Source organism: Neovison vison, chromosome X, assembly GCF_020171115.1.
Source record: "Neovison vison isolate M4711 chromosome X, ASM_NN_V1, whole genome shotgun sequence".
Taxonomy (NCBI): Eukaryota; Metazoa; Chordata; class Mammalia; order Carnivora; family Mustelidae; genus Neogale; species Neogale vison.
In genome coordinates, this window is record NC_058105.1 from 84870262 (window position 1) to 84887503 (window position 17242).

Consider the following 17242-nt stretch of genomic DNA (forward strand, 5'->3'; position numbering starts at 1 on the left):
GCTCCCATAAATACTGTCTGTAATCTGAAAATGGAAGCAGGGATGACCAGGCCCCTGAAATTATTCCAGTGGGGAATCCCAACTTTAAGCTTACTTGGTACTAGAGGTGGTTGAATTCCTCCCCCAGGGCAGCAGAATCTCAGTCCCTTTGCTTCAAGTTCAGATCTTTTAGGTTAGGGGAGGGAGAGGCCTAAAAGGAACACCATAACCAAAGCAGCTTGAAGAAGAGAATAATTGGCTCAAGCTAAACCCCAGATGCAAAATTGCTCATGACCCAGCAGTGCTATTACATGGGATCCCCCAGTTCTAGGAGAAGAGCCCAAATGCAGAATGTTCCCTGAACAGAAGTCCTCTCCAGAATTATTATACTGACTCTCCCTTGATTCTGTTTGGTTTTGATCCCTCTACGACATCTAAAACACAGTGAAAGCAATAGAAATATCGAGCAGTTATGTCACAGGGCACAACAGAGCATGTCTAGACTGGCATGACTGAGGACAGAAGATGCAGGGAAAAAGCTGTCTGGGGCAACTGCAGAGCTGTAGAAACATTCACAGATGGTCAGCTGAGGGAGATGAGAAAGGTGAATCTTCCCTTTACCCATTGAAAAGTAAAAGGGAAAAAAATTACACACTCCCAAACTCTATCACATCAAAGTAAATTCAAAAGTTATCAGCATCAGTATCATCAGGAAAGAAAAAAAATACAAACACATCTATGGTAATAATGACAAGTTAATGAATCACTCACAGGGGAGCAAAGAGTTTATCTCAATCAGAAAAGAAACACGCAGAAATGTAAATTTCTGAAAATAAAGGGGAGGGAGACAGGGTAAAAACAGAAAACTTCTAAGAAGGGATCACATATTTAGAAGTCATTGGTACCTCTTCCTACCAACTATAGATTTCACTTCCCCAAAACAACAGAAAACTTTTTTTTGGTCCTTCTGTGTGTGTGTGTGTGTGTGTGTGTGTGTGTGTGTGTGTACTCAAGGGTCTCTGTGTGTGTATATGTGTCTCTCTATATATAAATATATATATCTGTATATATATTTATATATATATAAATTTCAACAGTGCTTCTCCAAAAAAATGTCCATCTATAAATATAATTATATTTACTTTATTTTAAAATTATCTGCCTCCCTGTAGTTATTATTTTTTGAAGGGGGTTAACCTGCTGAAGTTTTGCCAGAATGGTGACTGGCTGCGCTTGGGTTCGGTGAACTCAAAGACCTGTGACTGAGCGATGCCATCGGGGACCAGGTACTGGCCCTGGTTTAACGGGTCCTGCGGTGGTGGGTAGGAAGGAGGAACTGAGCGGGCAGAGTTGACACCTAGAGTAGATGGGAGAGCAAAGGGAAAGAGTATAAGTTAAGTAGCAAGGAGCTTCTCAAATTACCCAGTGACCACTTTGAGCAGACAGTTAAAGACAGCCTATATTAGAGAGTGTGAACAGGAACTGACAATCATCCAAAGGAAGAAGTGCATTCCTTAACAGATTTTGGAACAACACACACTTTCTTTCCTGTTTACTCAGATATCACTGAGAATCTTGTGGTGTTGTCACCAGTAGTTTTACAGATGAGGATACTGAGACCTGGGGTGAAATGTCATACCCAAGGTCATAAAGCAAAGGATAGAATCCATATTCTTTGATTTCTCAGTTCAGAGCTCTTTCTTTTTTTTTAAAGATTTATTTATTTATTTGAGAGAGAGAGAAAGCTAGAGTAGGGGCAAGGGGAAGGGCAGAAGGAAAGAGAGAGGAGAGAGAAACAAGCAGACTCCAAGCAGGGCAGAGAGTCCAATGCAGGTTTTAATCCCATAGCCATGAGATCATGACCTGAGCCAAAACCAAGAGTTGGATGCTCAACTGACTGCACCACCCAGGCTCTCCAAGAGCTCTTTTCAAGACACCATGATCCATTATGCCAGACTTGGTCCTGCAAATCACCCAACAATTTTCATTTAATTTCAAAGGAATTTGGTTTTCTCCCCCCTCAACTATCCCTGTATCAAAAGAGCCTGACTTCAAAGCATGTCTTTGGTTGGAAAATGGGTTTCTAAAAGTTAAGGTAAAAGTGGTCCAGTATTATATACCAGGGTATAGTGATGAAGCCATATTTAATATGAAAGTAACATTGGTAAATGAGGGAGAAAGCAAAGAAGACATGATTCATGGAACACAGGTAAGACTTGGAATAGATCTGTGACCTTTCAAAGGGAAAAATTCAAAAACTGCAACTTTCATATAAGTATTTACAAACTTCAAAATTCACATGAATAGGGGATTCCAGGGTGTGTGTGTGTTGGGAGGGGTAAATCTAAAGTTCAATCCTAACGTATATTCAGGACATAATAGCATACCGCATATGATTCAGAATGCAACAAATACCTCTCTGTTGCTCCCAAATAGCTACCTCATCTGCTAACCAATGTGTGAAATTTCAACATTGCAACTTCTTTGTTTGCCTTTGTTTGATGACTTGATCTCACTACCTTAGAAGTAATATCATACTAAGCCATAGTCAGCCACTGGCACTTAAATAGGAACCAATGAGTTATTTTCTAAAAGCCAGTATTATTTTGCTATGCTTGGGTTATTTTGTTTTCCAGATTTATTGAGATATGATTGATACATAAAATTCTGTAAGTTTCAGGTGTGCAATGTGCAATATCTATCTATCTATCATCTATCTATCTATACATTACAAGATGATTACTACAATAAGGTTAGTTAGTATATCCATCATTTCACAAAATTACCTTTATTTGTGTTGCGCATTTAAGAACTATGCTCTTAGCAATTCCCAAGTTAAAATATTAACTATATTTACCACATGCTGTATATTATACCCCCAGAATTCTTCATCTTATAACTAAAGTTTGTGCCCTTTGACCAACAATTTGATTCTTACCCCCATCTTCAGCCCCTGGAAACCACCAATCTACTTTCTATTTCTATAACTTTGTTTTTAGATTCCAATATAGGTGATATCATATAGTATTTATATTTTTCATTGCTTGTGCTTTTGGTGCCATATGCAAAAACTTGTTACTAAAACCATGTCAGGGAGTATTTTCCCTATATTTTCTTCTAGTATTTTTAATGGGGTTCAGCCTTACACTTAAGTCTTTAATTCATTTTGAGTTAATTTTTCTGAGCAGTCTATACAGATAGAGGTCTAATACATTCCTTTGCACATGAACATCCAATTTTCCCCAATACCATTTATAAAAGTCTACCCTTCCCCACTGAGTATTCCTGGCCTCCTGATAAATATTAGCTGACTATGGGTTCATGGTTCATACTTGGGATCTTGATCCTCTCCTATTAATCTATATGTCAGGTTTTATGCCAGCACCATATTGTTTTGATTACTATAACGTCGGAATGAAGTTTGAAATCAGAAAGCACGACACCACCAGTTTTGTTCATTCTCAGGATTGCTTTGGTTATTTGGGGTCTTTTTTAGTTCCATATGAATTTTATAATTTATCTACTTCTGTGAAAAATACCGTGGAATTTGAGATAGGGATTACAATAAATCTACAGATGACCTTGGGTAGTAAGGGCATTTTCACAATATTAATTCTTAAAATCCATGAATATGAAATATCATTCCATTTATTTGTGTTTTCTTCAATTTCTTTTATACATATGAAATAGTTTATATTATATGGATTTTTAACCTCCTAGGTTAAATGTATTCCTGAGTACTTTATCCTATTTTGTGTTATAGCAAATGGGATTGTTACATTAATTTATCTTTTCAATGTTCATTTTTACTGAAACACAAATGATTCTTGTACTTGTATTTTGTATCCTGAAACATTATTGACTTCCATTATTATTCTAGTATTCTTTTTTTTTCCAGATTGACTTTTTAAAAAATATTATTTCTTAAAAGAGTCTTTATATTTTTCTTACATAAAATCATGTCATCTGCCAACAGAGACAATTTTACTTCTTCCTCTCTGACTTTCGTTCCCTTTTCTTGCCTGATTGCTCTGGGTAGGACTTCCAACAGTATGTTGAATAGAAGTGGTGAGAGTTGGCATCCTTGTCTTGTTCCTGATATTAGAGGAAAAGCATTCAACCATTTACCATTGAGCATGATTGTTAATAGTGCCAAGCTTGTTACATAAGGCATTTATTATGTTGAAGTATATTCCTTGTATATAAATTTTATTGAGAGTTTTTAATCATGAAAATATGTTGATATGATTTCACTTATATGTGGAATATAAGGAATAATGCAGAGGACCATAGGGATAGGGAGGGAAAACTGAATGGGAATAAATCAGAGAAGGAGACAAACCATGAGAGACTCTTGACTCTTGGAAATAAACTGAGTGCTGCAGAAGGGGAGTGGGCGGGAGGATGCAGTAACAGGTTGATGGGCATTAAGGAGAGCATATGATGTGATGAGCACTCAATGTCATACACAACTAATGAATCATTGAATACTACATCAAAAACTAATGATGTTCTATATGTTGGCAAACTGAACTTAATAAAAAAAGAAAATATGTTGAATTTTTTCAGATGCTTTTATTGCATCTGTAGAGATGTGATTTTATCTTATATTCTGTTAATGTGGTGTATCACATTTTTTGACTTGCATATATTGAATGATCCCTGCTTCCTAGAGATGAATCCCACTAGATATTGGTGTATGAACCTTTTAGTGTGCTGTTGAACTTGGTTTGCTAGTATTTTTTTCCAATTTATTTATTTTCAGAAAAACAGTATTCATTATTTTTCACCACACCCAGTGCTCCATGCAAGCCGTGCCCTCCATAATACCCACCACCTGGCACCCCAACCTCCCAGCCCCCCACCAATTCAAACGCTAGTATTTTGTTGAGAATTTTTTGCATCTATATTTATCAGAAATATTGTCTTGTATTGTCTTGTATTGTTTTTATATAACATTCACGTCAGTGTAACCCCAACCTCATAAAATGAGCTTGGAAGTATTCCTTTCAAGTTTTTGGAAGAGTTTCAGAAGGACTGGTGTTAAATTCTTCTTTAAATGTTTTATGGAATTCACCAGTGAAACCATCTGGTCCTAGGTTTTTCTTTTTGGGAGGATTTTGATTACTAATTCAAACTACTTAGTCATTATTGGTTGCTCAGATTTTGTATATCTTTTTTTTTCTGTCAGTTTTATTGAGCCAAAATAGACATATTACCTTGTATATGATTAAGGTGTACAACATAATGATTTGATGTTTGATACTGAAAAATGATAACCATGTTAAAGTTACTTCACATCTATCACCTCACATAGTTACATATTTTTTCTTTGGATAAGAACTTTTAAGATCTACTCTCTTAGAAACTTTCAAATTTTCAATACAGTATTATTAACCTTAGTGACAGTGCTATATAGAACTTAATTGTTTTGTATCCTTTGACTACCTTTACTCATATCCCCCACCACATACCCCCTTTGACTACATTTACACATATTTCCCACTGCATACCCCCTACATCTGGCAACCACCAATCTGTTCTGTTTCTATGAGTTTGAATTTTCTTACATCCCACATATAAATGAGATAATAGAGTATTTGTGTTTCTCTGAATTATTTCACTTAGAATAATATTCTCCAGGTTCATTCATGATGTGGCAAAAGGCAGAATTTCCTCCTTTTATGATGAATAATATTCCGTGTGTGTGTGTGTGTACTTTATTCACATTTATTTTATCTGTTTGCCTCATTTAGGTTGTTTCCATGTCTTGGCTATTGTGAATAATGTTGCAATGAACATAGGGAGCAGATTTTTTTTTTGATACAGTGATTTTATTTCCTTTAGATATATACCCCAAACTGGAATCACTGGATCATATAGTAGTTCTATTTTTTTTTTTAATTTTTTGACGAATTCCCATACTGTTCTCCATACTGGCTGTACTAACTTACATTCCTACAGTATACAAGGGTTCCTTTCTCTCCATATCCTTGTTAATCCTTATTGTTTGTCTTTTTTTTAACATCTTAATTTTATTTTATTTTTTCAGTGTTCCAAGATTCATTGTTTATGTACCACACCCAGTGCTCCATGCAAGATGCGTCCTCCTTAATACCCATCACTGGACCAAACCATCCCCCCACTCCCTCCCTGCTAAAACCATCAGTTTGTTTCTCAGAGTCCACAGTCTTCATTATTCATCTCCCCTTCTGATCCCCCCTTCATTTTTCCCTTCCTTCTACTAATACCCTCCACGCCATTCCTTGTGTTCCACAGGTTAATGAAACCATATGATAATTGGCTTTCTCTGCTTGACTTATTTCATTCAGCATCATCTCTTCCAGTCCTGCCCATGTTGATACAAAAGCTTGGTTTTCATCCTTCCTGATGGCTGTGTAATATTCCATTGTATGGAAGGACTATATCTTTATCCATTCGTCTCTTGGAGGGCTTCTTGGCTCTTTCAGTTTGGTGACTGTGGCCATTGCTGCTATGAACATTGGGGTACATATGGCCCTTCTTTTCACTACATCTGTATCCTTGAGGTAAATACTCAGTAGTGCAATTGCAGGGTCATAGTGCAGCTCTATTTTTAATTTTTTTTGAGGAATCTCCACACTGTTTTCCAAAGTGGCTGCAACAACTTGCATTCCCACCTACAGTGTAAGAGGGTTCCCCTTTCTCCACATCCTCTCCAACACTTGTTTCCTGCCTTGTTAATTTTGACTATTCTAATTGGTATTGCTTGTCTTTTGATAGCCATTCTAATATGTGTGAAGAGATATCTCAATGTGCTTGTTTAAATTTCCTGAAGATTAATGTAATGTTGTGTACGTTTTCAAGTACTTAGTGGACATTTGAATATTTTCTTTGGAAAAGTATCTATTCAGGTCCTTTGCCTCTTTAAGTTAAAATTCATGGGTTTTTTGCTATTGAGTAGTATAGGTCTCTTTAATATTTTAGATATTAACCCCTTATCACATATGTAGATTGCAAATATTTTTCCCATTCTGGAGGTTGCTCTTTTATTTTGTTCATTTTTGTTGTGCAGAACCTTTAAATGTGATGTGATCTCACTTGATTTTCTTTTGTTACTTGTGCTTTATGTGTCATGTCCAATAATTCATTGTCAAAACCAATGTCAAGAAGATTTTTCTCCCATGTTGTTTTATAATCATTTGAGTGGTGTAACATAGGGGTCTAGTTCATCCTTTTGTATCTGAGTATCTAATTTCCATAGAGCCACTTATTGAAGAGACTGTCCTTCTTTTTTGACTATTCTTGGCTCCCTTGTCAATTTTTACTTGATTGTATATGCATGGGTTTATTTCTGGGATCTAAATTATTTTCTATTTGTCTGCATATCTGTATTTTTCCCAGTGCTAAACTGTTCGATAATCATAGTTTTGCAATACAGCTTTTTTTAAAAAAGGTTTTATTTATTTACTTGTCAGAGAGAGAGCAGGAGATCACAAGCAGGGGGAGCTGCAGAGGGAGAGGGAGAAGCAAATTCCTCACTGAGCAGGGAGTCAGATGCGGGGCTCAGTCCCAGGACCCTGAGATCATGATATGAGCAGAAAGCAGACGCTTAACTGACTGAGCCACCCAAGCAACCCTGTATCATAACGTGAAGTCAGAAAGTGTGATGGTTCCAGCTTTGATCTTCCTCAAGATTGTTTTGGCTATTCAGGGTCTTTGCATACAAATTTTAGAATTGTCTTTTCTTAAATTTGTATTAAAAATGTCATTTGTATCTTGATAGGAAATGCACAGAACCTATAGATGGTTTGGGGTGTGCAGACTTTTTAACAATATTAATTCTTGCAATCTAGAGGCATAGGGTATTTTCCATTTTTTTCATAAATGTGTTAGAGTTTTCAGTGAACACATCTTTCACCTCCTTAGCTAGATTTATTCCTAAGTATTTATCATTTTTGATACTATTATAGATGGATTGTTTTATTTTGTTTATTGAATAATTCATTTTTGGTGTGTAGATACTACTGAGTTTTGTATGTTAGTTTTGCATCCTGAAATCTTACTGAATTCACTGATTAAATCTAACAGGGTTTGTTTTTTTTTTTTTTGTAGAGTCTTTAGGATTTTCTACATACAAAATCCTTTTTACTTCTCCTTCTCCTCCTTCTTTTTTTTCCGTGAGTGCCAACTCTAGTCCTTTAGTAGTCCATGCCACTGCTCCTTAGGTCTGAGCCCCTAAGCCCTGATTTGCCCTCTGGCTTTTCCCACAGAGTTCCCTGCAATTCCTGTCCAGACCTTCTGCCAGCCCTGCTGTTCCCTAGCCCTCTTCTTCCCCACTGAAGGATCTATAGTTTAATTTTGCTTGAGCACTATACTCTTCGGTTTTCCTTGCTATAAAACTTCTGACTAATTTAGCTCTCTTGTATTAATCTGCCAGATGTGGAATATATTTCCCACCAACCTTGCCCTTTCGTTCTTTTTTTTTCCAATTTATTTATTTTCAGAAAAACAGTATTCATTATATTTCACCACACCCAGTGCTCCATGAAAGCCATGCCCTCTATAATACCCACCACCTGGTACCCCAACCTCCCACCCCCCCGCCACTTCAAACCCCTCAGACTGTTTTTCAGAGTCCATAGTCTCTCATGGTTCACCTCCCCTAACAATTTACCCAAATTCCCTACTCCTCTCTAACGCCCCTTGTCCTCCATGCTATTTGTTATGCTCCACAAATAAGTGAAACCATATGATAATGGACTCTCTCTGCTTGACTTATTTCACTCAGCATAATCTCTTCCAGTTCCGTCCATGTTGCTACAAAAGTTGGGTATTCATCCTTTCTGATGGAGGCATAATACTCCATAGTGTATATGGACCACATCTTCCTTATCCATTCATCCGAACCAAGGGCATCTTGGTTCTTTCCATAGTTTGGCGACTGTGGCCATTGTTGCTATAAACATGGGGGAACAGATGGCCATTCTTTTCACGACATCTGTATCTTTGGGGTAAATACCCAGGAGTGCAATTGCAGGGTCGTAGGGAAGCTCTGTTTTTAATTTCTTGAGGAATCTCCACACAGTTCTCCAAACAGGCTGCACCAACTTGCATTCCCACCAACAGTGGAAGAGGGTTCCCCTTTCTCCACAACCTCTCCAACACATGTTGTTTCCTGTTTTGTTAATTTTGACCATTCTAACTGGTGTAAGGTGATATCTCAATGTGGTTTTAATTTGAATCTCCCTGAGGGCTAATGATGATGAGCATTTTTTCATGTGTCTGATAGCCATTTGTATGTCTTGATTGGAGAAGTGTCTGTTCATATCTTCTGCCCATTTTTTGATGTGTTTGTCTGTTTCGTGTGGGTTGAGTTTGAGGAGTTCATTATAGATCCTGGATATCAACCTTTTGTCTGTACTGTCATTTGCAAATATTTTCTCCCATTCCGTGGGTTGCCTCTTTGTTTTTCTGACTGTATCCTTTGCTGTGCAGAAGCTTTTGATTTTGATGAAGTCCCAGAAGTTTATTTTCGCTTTTGTTTCCTATGCCTTTGGAGACATATCTTGAAAGAAGTTGCTGTGGCTGATATCAAAGAGATTACTGCCTAAGTTCTCCTCTAAGATTCTGATGGATTCCTGTCTCACGTTGAGGTCTTTTATCCATTTTGAGTTGATCTTTGTCTACGGTGTAAGAGAATGGTCGAGTTTCATTCTTCTACATATAGCTGTCCAGTTTTCCCAGCACCATTTATTGAAGAGACTGTCTTTTTTCCACTGTATATTTTTTCCTGTTTTGTCAAAGATTAATTGACCATAGAGTTGAGGGTCCACATCAGGGCTCTATACTCTGTTCCACTGGTCTATGTGTCTGTTTTTATGCCAGTACCATGCTGTCTTGGTGATCACAGCTTTGTAATAAAGCTTGAAATCAGGTAAGGCGATGTCGCCAGCTTTATTTTTGTTTTTCAACATTTCCTTAGCGATTCGGGGTCTCTTCTGATTCCATACAAATTTTAGGATTATTTGCTCCAGCTCTTTGAAGAATGCCGGTGGAATTTTGATCGGAATGGCATTAAAAGTATAGATTGCTCTAGGCAGTATAGACATTTTAACAATGTTTATTCTTCTGATCCAAGAGCATGGAATGGTCTTCCATCTTTTTGTGTCTTCTTCAATTTCTTTCATGAGTGTTCTATAGTTCCTCAAGTACAGATCCTTTACCTCTTTAGTTATGTTTATTCCAAGGTATCTTATGGTTCTTGGTGCTATAGTAAATGGAATCGATTCTCTAATTTCCCTTTCTGTATTTTCATTGTTAGTGTATAAGAAAGCCACTGATTTCTGCACATTGACTTTGTATCCTGCCACGTTGCTGAATTGCTGTATGAGTTCTATTAGTTTGGGGGTGGAGTCTTTTGGGTTTTCCATATAAAGAATCATGTCATCTGCGAAGAGAGAGAGTTTGACTTCTTCATTACCAATTTGGATACATTTTATTTCTCTCTGTTGTCTGATTGCTGTTGCTAGGACTTCTAATACTATGTTGAACAAGAGTGGTGAAAGTGGGCATCCTTGTCTTGTTCCTGATCTCAATGGGAAGGCTGCAAGCTTTTTCCCATTGAGGATGATATTTGCTGTGGGTCTTTCATAGATAGATTTGATGAGGTTCAGGAATGTTCCCTCTATCCATATACTTTGAAGCGTTTTATTCAGGAACGGATGTTGGATTTTGTCAAATGCTTTTTCTGCAACAATGGAGAGGACCATGTGGTTCTTCTCTCTTCTCATATTAATTTGATGTATCACATTGATTGATTTGCAAATATGAACCATCCTTGTAGCCCAGGGATGAATCACACCTGATCATGGTGGATAATCTTTTTAATGTGCTGTTGGATCCTGTTGGCTAGGATCTTGTTGAGAATCTTAGCATCCATATTCATCAGTGATATTGGTCTGAAATTCACCTTTTTGGTAGGGTCCTTGCCTGGTTTGGGGATCAGGGTAATGCTGGCTTCATAGAAAGAGTCTGGAAGTTTTCCTGCTGCTTCAATTTTTTGAAACAGCTTCAGGAGAATAGGTGTTATTTCTTCTTTGAAGGTTTGGTAGAATTCTCCAGGGAATCAGTCAGGTCCTGGGCTCTTGTTTTTCGGGAGGTTTTTGATCACTGATTCAATCTCGTTATTAGATATCGGTCTATTCAGGTTGTCGATTTCTTCCTGGTTCAATTTTGGTAGTTTATATTTTTCCAGGAATGCATCCATTTCATCTAGGTTGCTAAGCTTATTGGCATATAACTGTTCGTAGTAACTTATGATGATTGTTTCTACTTCCTTGGCATTAGTTGTGATCTCTCCCTTTTCATTCATAATTTTATGAATTTGGGATTTCTCTCTTCTCTTTCGGATTAGTGTAGCCAGTGGCTTATCAATCTTATTGATTCTTCCAAAAAACCAGCTTCTAGTTTCATTGATATTTTCTACTGTATCTCTGGTTTCTCCCTCATTGATCTCAGCTCTAATCTTGATGATTTCCCTTCTTATGTGTGGAGTTGGTTTGATTTGTTGTTGATCCTCCAGTTCTTTAAGGTGTAGAGACAGCTGGTGTGTTCTGGATTTTTCAATTTTTTTGAGCAAGGCTTGGATGTCTATATATTTTCCCCTTAGGACCGCCTTTGCTGTATCCCATAGGTTTTGGACCAAAGTGTCTTCATTCTCATTGGTTCCCATGAATTTTTTCAGTTCTTCTTTGATCTCCTGGTTGATCCAAGCATTCTTAAGCAAGGTGGTCTTTAGCTTCCAGGTGTTTGAGTTCCTTCGGAACTTTTCCTTGTGATTGAGTTCCAGTTTCAAAGCATTGTGATCTGCGAATATGCAGGGAATCATCTCAGTCTTTTGGTATCAGTTGAGTCCTGATTTGTGACCCAATATGTGGTCTATTCTGGAGAAGGTTCCGTGTGCACTTGAGAAGAATGAGTATTCTGCTGTTTTAGGGTGGAATGTTCTGTATATATCTATGAGGTCCATCTGGTCCAATGTGTCATTCAATGCTCTTGTTTCTTTATTGATTTTCTGCTTCGATGATCTGTCTAATTCTGAAAAAGGTGTGTTAAGATCTCCTACGATTAGTGTATTCATATCAATATGACTCTTTATCTTGATTAACAGTTTTCTTAAGTAATTGGCTGTTCCCATATTGGGAGCATAGATATTTACAATTGTTAGATCATCTTGGTGGATAGTCCCTTTAAGGATTATGTAGTGTCCTTCTGTATCTCTGACTACAGTCTTTAGTTTGAATTCTAATTTATCTGATATGAGAATCACTACCCCAGCCTTCTTTTGTGTCCCATTGGCATGAAAGATGCTTCTCCACCCCTTCACTTTCAGTCTGCGTGTATCTTTAGGTTCAAAATGGGTCTCTTGTGTACAGCATATGGATGGGTCCTGTCGTTTTATCCAATCTGCAACCCTGTGCCGTTTTATGGGTGCATTTAGGCCATTCACATTGAGAGTGATTATTGATAGATACGTTTTTATTGACATCGAGTTACCTTTGAAGTCTTTCTTTCTGTAGACTGTCTCTATATTTCTGTTCAATGCTATTCTTGGGATTTTTCCTCTTTTATAGACCCCCCTTAATATTTCCTGCAGTGTCGGCTTGTTGGTTGCATAGTCTTTTAAGCCTTGCCGGCCTTGAAACTCTTTATCTCTCCATCCATTTTGAATGTCAGTCTTGCTGGATAAAGTATTCCTGGCTGCATGTTCTTCTCATTTAGTGCCCTGAATATATCTTGCCAGCCTCTTCTGGCTTGCCAGGTCTCTGTGGACAGGTCTGACGTTATTCTGATGGGCTTCCCTCTGTAAGTAAGGAGCCTCTTTGCCCTGGCGGCTTTCAAGAGATTATACCTACAATTATAATTTCTCAATTTGACTATCAGGTGTCGTGATTTTTTTTGGAGTGTATCATCTTGGGTGGAGACCGTTCAGCCTCTAGTACATGAACGCTGGTTTCATTCGCGAGATTTGGAAAATTTTCATGAAGGACTTGTTCCACTATATCTTCTAGATTTCTTTCTTTCTCCTCCCCTTCAGGAATTCCAATAATTCTGACGTTGGAACGCTTCATGGCATCATTTATTTCCCTGATTCTGCTTTCGTGGGATCTAAGCTGTTTGTTCCAGGCTTCCTCCTCATCCTTTCTCTCTATCTGTTTGTCTTCCAGATCACTAATTCTATCTTCTTTCTCAGTTACCCTAGCTTTGAGAGAGTTTAGATTAGATTGGAACTCATTGAGAGCATTGTGGACCTCCTCCCTGGTAGCTTTATGCTCCGCCCTAACATTGTGAACATCCTGTCTGGTCGCTTTCAGTTCGGCCCTAATCAATTCTGTTTGGTCATCCATGGCTTTCTCCAGCTTAGCTATTGCCTGGATAATTGTTAGCCTGAATTCTCTTTCTGACATATTGTCTATGTTGATAGCCGTTAGCTCTGTTGCAGAAGGTCCATCCTCTCTATTTTTCTTCTGTTGGGCATTCCTCCTCCTAGTCATTTTGGTGGGAGAAGACTGAGCAGATGTAGTTGGATGTATCAACTCTGGTGCAGTCAAGGTGCACCCTGGAACACTTCCTGATCTCCGTCTCAGAGAGAAGCCTCAGTCTGGGTGCAGAAGCTGAATAAATTCCCCCTTGGACGCTGGCAGTGCAGGTTCCAAGTTGCAGACCCTGGGAGCGCAGGATCTTTTGCTCGTCCCCAAAGCCAAGGCAGTGGCGGCTGTCTGGGAGCTCCTGACCGCCAGAGAGGTTCCAAGCAGCGATCGCACACTGAGATTTTGCCTAGGGCCCGGGCTGGGAGTGCCCGGCTTGCACACACCTCTTTTCAGGGGCGGCTGTGGGTCGGGCCCGTGTCTGGGGCACTGTGAACGGGGCGCTGGTCCATAAGCCCCAGGCTGGGCTTTTGCGCACCTCTGTCCGCGGAAGAGTTTCACGCACCCGCAGCTTAGACTTTGAAACAATGGCACAGGTCAAGAAGCTCCCCCGGGCCTTAGTAACCCAGGAGTGCTCGATGGACGTGCGCGCCTCTCAAGCTTTGTGGTAGGGTTCGCGCATTCTGCAGACCGGCGCAGCTCCCATCCCCTCACAGGAGCCAGAACCCATGCGCTCTGGGGTGCTCTGGCGGCTTACGGACCAGGAGCTGGTTTCTGCACCGCACTCTCTCTGCCTCCGCGCCGGGGAGGCCGTCTGGGACCGGGGACTTAAGCCCCTGTCCCTAGCCGCCCTGATTCCCACAATTTCCACCCGCAATCCTTTGCTCTTTTGGAGTGCTTTCAACCAGTCTCCAAGTTAATGCTGGTCCCCAGATGCAGGGCACTCTCGCTCGTATTGGGGTATTACTTTCCCACCGGTCGCCTCTGGTGGCTCCCTCCCCCTTTTGTTTATCTTCTGATATCAGCCCGCTGTTCCCATTCCTCTTTACCTGCTCACTGGCGTCTTCTGCCCCTGTAGAGATCCAGACGTGTATAATTCTGATCTCAGGCTGATTTCATGGGTGATCGGAGTTCTTTGGTAGGTAATCAGCTCACTTTGGGGTACCAGCTGAAAAGACGCCTCTTCCTAGTACCCCGCCATCTTGTCTCCCCCTCTTGCCCTTTCTTTCTTAACCTTCTGAAACCTATGTGCCTTCCCTGAGTCTTCAAACTAAAATCAGAGCTATAAATCACACCATGCCAGGCATAATGAAGCTTAATCTCTGTTCAAAACATTTATTCATACTGTATTCTAAATGTTCACTTTTATGTGCTAAAGATTTTACCAGTAGCAATAAGTCATTAGACAAATAAGTATCAAGTGCAAATCAAGCTAGACCAGTCAATAGTCCCATTCAAAATGACTGGTTGGAACAGATAAATACAAAGTGGAAAGTGGAAAGGAAGTTCCTTCTAATTAGGAAATAAGGTTTTATATGACCTCTCCATCAATATGTTTTATCTTTTTTTATCTTCTATGAATTAAGAAATTAATAAGTATCCAGAAAATGGGGAGGTGAAAAATCAAATCAAATTCCTCTTGTATAGTTAAATCTAATTTCCATTCTAGGCCAGTTATGATTCTCAAACTTGAACCTGTATCAGAATCACCCATCGTAGGTCTGAGGAAGAGCCTGATAATTTGTGCTTATAGTACATTCTTACATGTTACTGATGATGTTGGAGTAAGGACCGCACTCTGAAATCAGGACGTGAGTCCTCCTGCTTTGTTCTTCCTTTTCAAGACTGTTTTAGACATTCTGGTTCCCTTGCAATTCCATATGAATTTTAAAATAAGCTTGTCAGTTTTTATGAAGAACATATGCAGATGGCCAACAGACACATTAAGAGATGCTCAACATCACTAATCATCAGGGAAATGCAAATAAAAACCACTATGAGATATCACCTTACAGCTGTCAGGATGGCTAAAAGAAAAAAGACAAAAACAAGTGCTGATGAGGATGTAGAGAAAAAGGAACCCTTGTGCCCTGTTGACAGAAATGTAAATTGATACAGTGACTGTGGAAAACAGTATGGAATGTCCTCAAAAAATTCAAAACAGAAATATTATATTACCCAATAATTGGATGTTAAACCAATGGAAAAAAAAAAACACTAATTCAAAAAGATATATGCATACATCCCTATGTTTAGTGCAATACTATTTACAATATCCAAGATTGGGAAGCAACCTAAATGTCCATCAGTAGAAGAATGGATAAAGAAGATGTATATAAAGTTATATATAACTTTATATTTATATCTTCTTTAATAACTTTAATATAAGTATAAAGTTATATATAACTTTATATACATCTTCTTTAATAACTTTAACATAATTATAAGTTATATATAACTTTATATACATCTTTAATAACTTTAATATAAATATAAAGTTATATATAACTTTATATATATCTTCTTTATCCATTCTTCTACTGATGGACACTTAGGTTGCTTCCCATGTTTTTTTTTTTTTTTTTTTTTTTTTTTTTACTCATGCTATTGCAAATGACAAGATCTCATCGATTTTTATGGTTGTGTAATATGGAATATTACACAATATGGAATATTACACAACCATAAAAATCGATGAAATCTTGTCATTTGCAATAACATGGGTAAACCTAGAGGATTTTATGCTAAGTGAATTAAGTCAGACTGGGAAAGACAAATGTCATACGATTTTATTCTTATGTGGAATCTAAAAACAAACCAAACGAGCAAACAAACAAAAAGCAGATTCAGACCTGTAAATACAGAGAAATGATGGTTGTCAGAAGAAACTCGGGTAGGCAACTGCATAAAGGGAAGTGGGAGATACATCATTCCAGTTATGGAAAGAACAAATCATGGCATAGAATAATGAATACAGTAAATTATATTATAATAGAATTGTATGGTGACAGGTGGCAGCTACACTTGTGGTGAGCACAACATAATGTATATAGAAATTGAATCATTATGTTGTACACCTGAAATGAATGTAACATTGTGTGTGAACAATACTCAAAAAATAAACTAAAAATAATCAGCTGGTCATTCTCTACAAAGAAGTTGACTGTGATTGAGAGATTATTTAGAATCTATAGATCAATTTGCAGAATATTGCCATTTTAGCAACATTAAATCTTATAATTCATGAACACAGAATGTTTTGCTATACAGAACTTTTAAAATATCTTTTAACAATGTCTTTTAGTGTGCAGAGAATAAGATTTATACTTGTTTTATTAAATTTATTGCTAAATATTTTGTTAATACTGTAAATGGATTTTCTTAATTTCAAGATTTTTAATGTGTATAGAAATAAAATTAATTTTTATATATTGATCTTATATTCTGCAACTTTGCTGAATTCATTAATTAAGTCTAATAGTGATGAGTGTGTGTGTTGGTGTTCTGTAGGGTTTTCTATATGTAAGATTGTGTTATTTGCAAATAGAGGTACATTTTACCTCTTCCTTTCCAAACTGAATACCTTTTGTTTCTTCTTCTTGCCTAATTGACTTGGCCAGAACCCCCAGAACAATAGTGAATAGAGGTGAGGAGAATGGCATCATTGCCTTGTTCCCGATCTTAGCGGAAAAACATCAGTCTCTCATCACTAAGCATGGTGTTAGCTGTGGGTGTTTTATAGATGCTCTTAAATACATAGAATCTTAACATCATCAAACAAAATCAATTTTACTTCCTCCTTTCTGATTTGGATACAGTTTCCTTCTTTCTCTTGCATGACTGCTCTCTGCTTA

At 38.0% G+C, this 17242-nt stretch overlaps 1 protein-coding gene across 7 annotated transcripts in view; it reads right to left on the reverse strand.

Moving 5' to 3' along the window:
* Positions 1-995: 995 nt before the first annotated feature.
* Positions 996-17242, reverse strand: part of ARHGEF9 (Cdc42 guanine nucleotide exchange factor 9) — a 235655-nt gene continuing 219408 nt past the window's right edge. For all 7 annotated transcript variants that reach the window (XM_044234616.1, XM_044234621.1, XM_044234620.1 and 4 more), the window contains one exon: positions 996-1336. In XM_044234616.1, coding sequence (XP_044090551.1) covers positions 1155-1336 — 182 coding nt within the window. In that variant the 3' untranslated portion in view covers positions 996-1154. The remainder of the gene's footprint in view (positions 1337-17242) is intronic.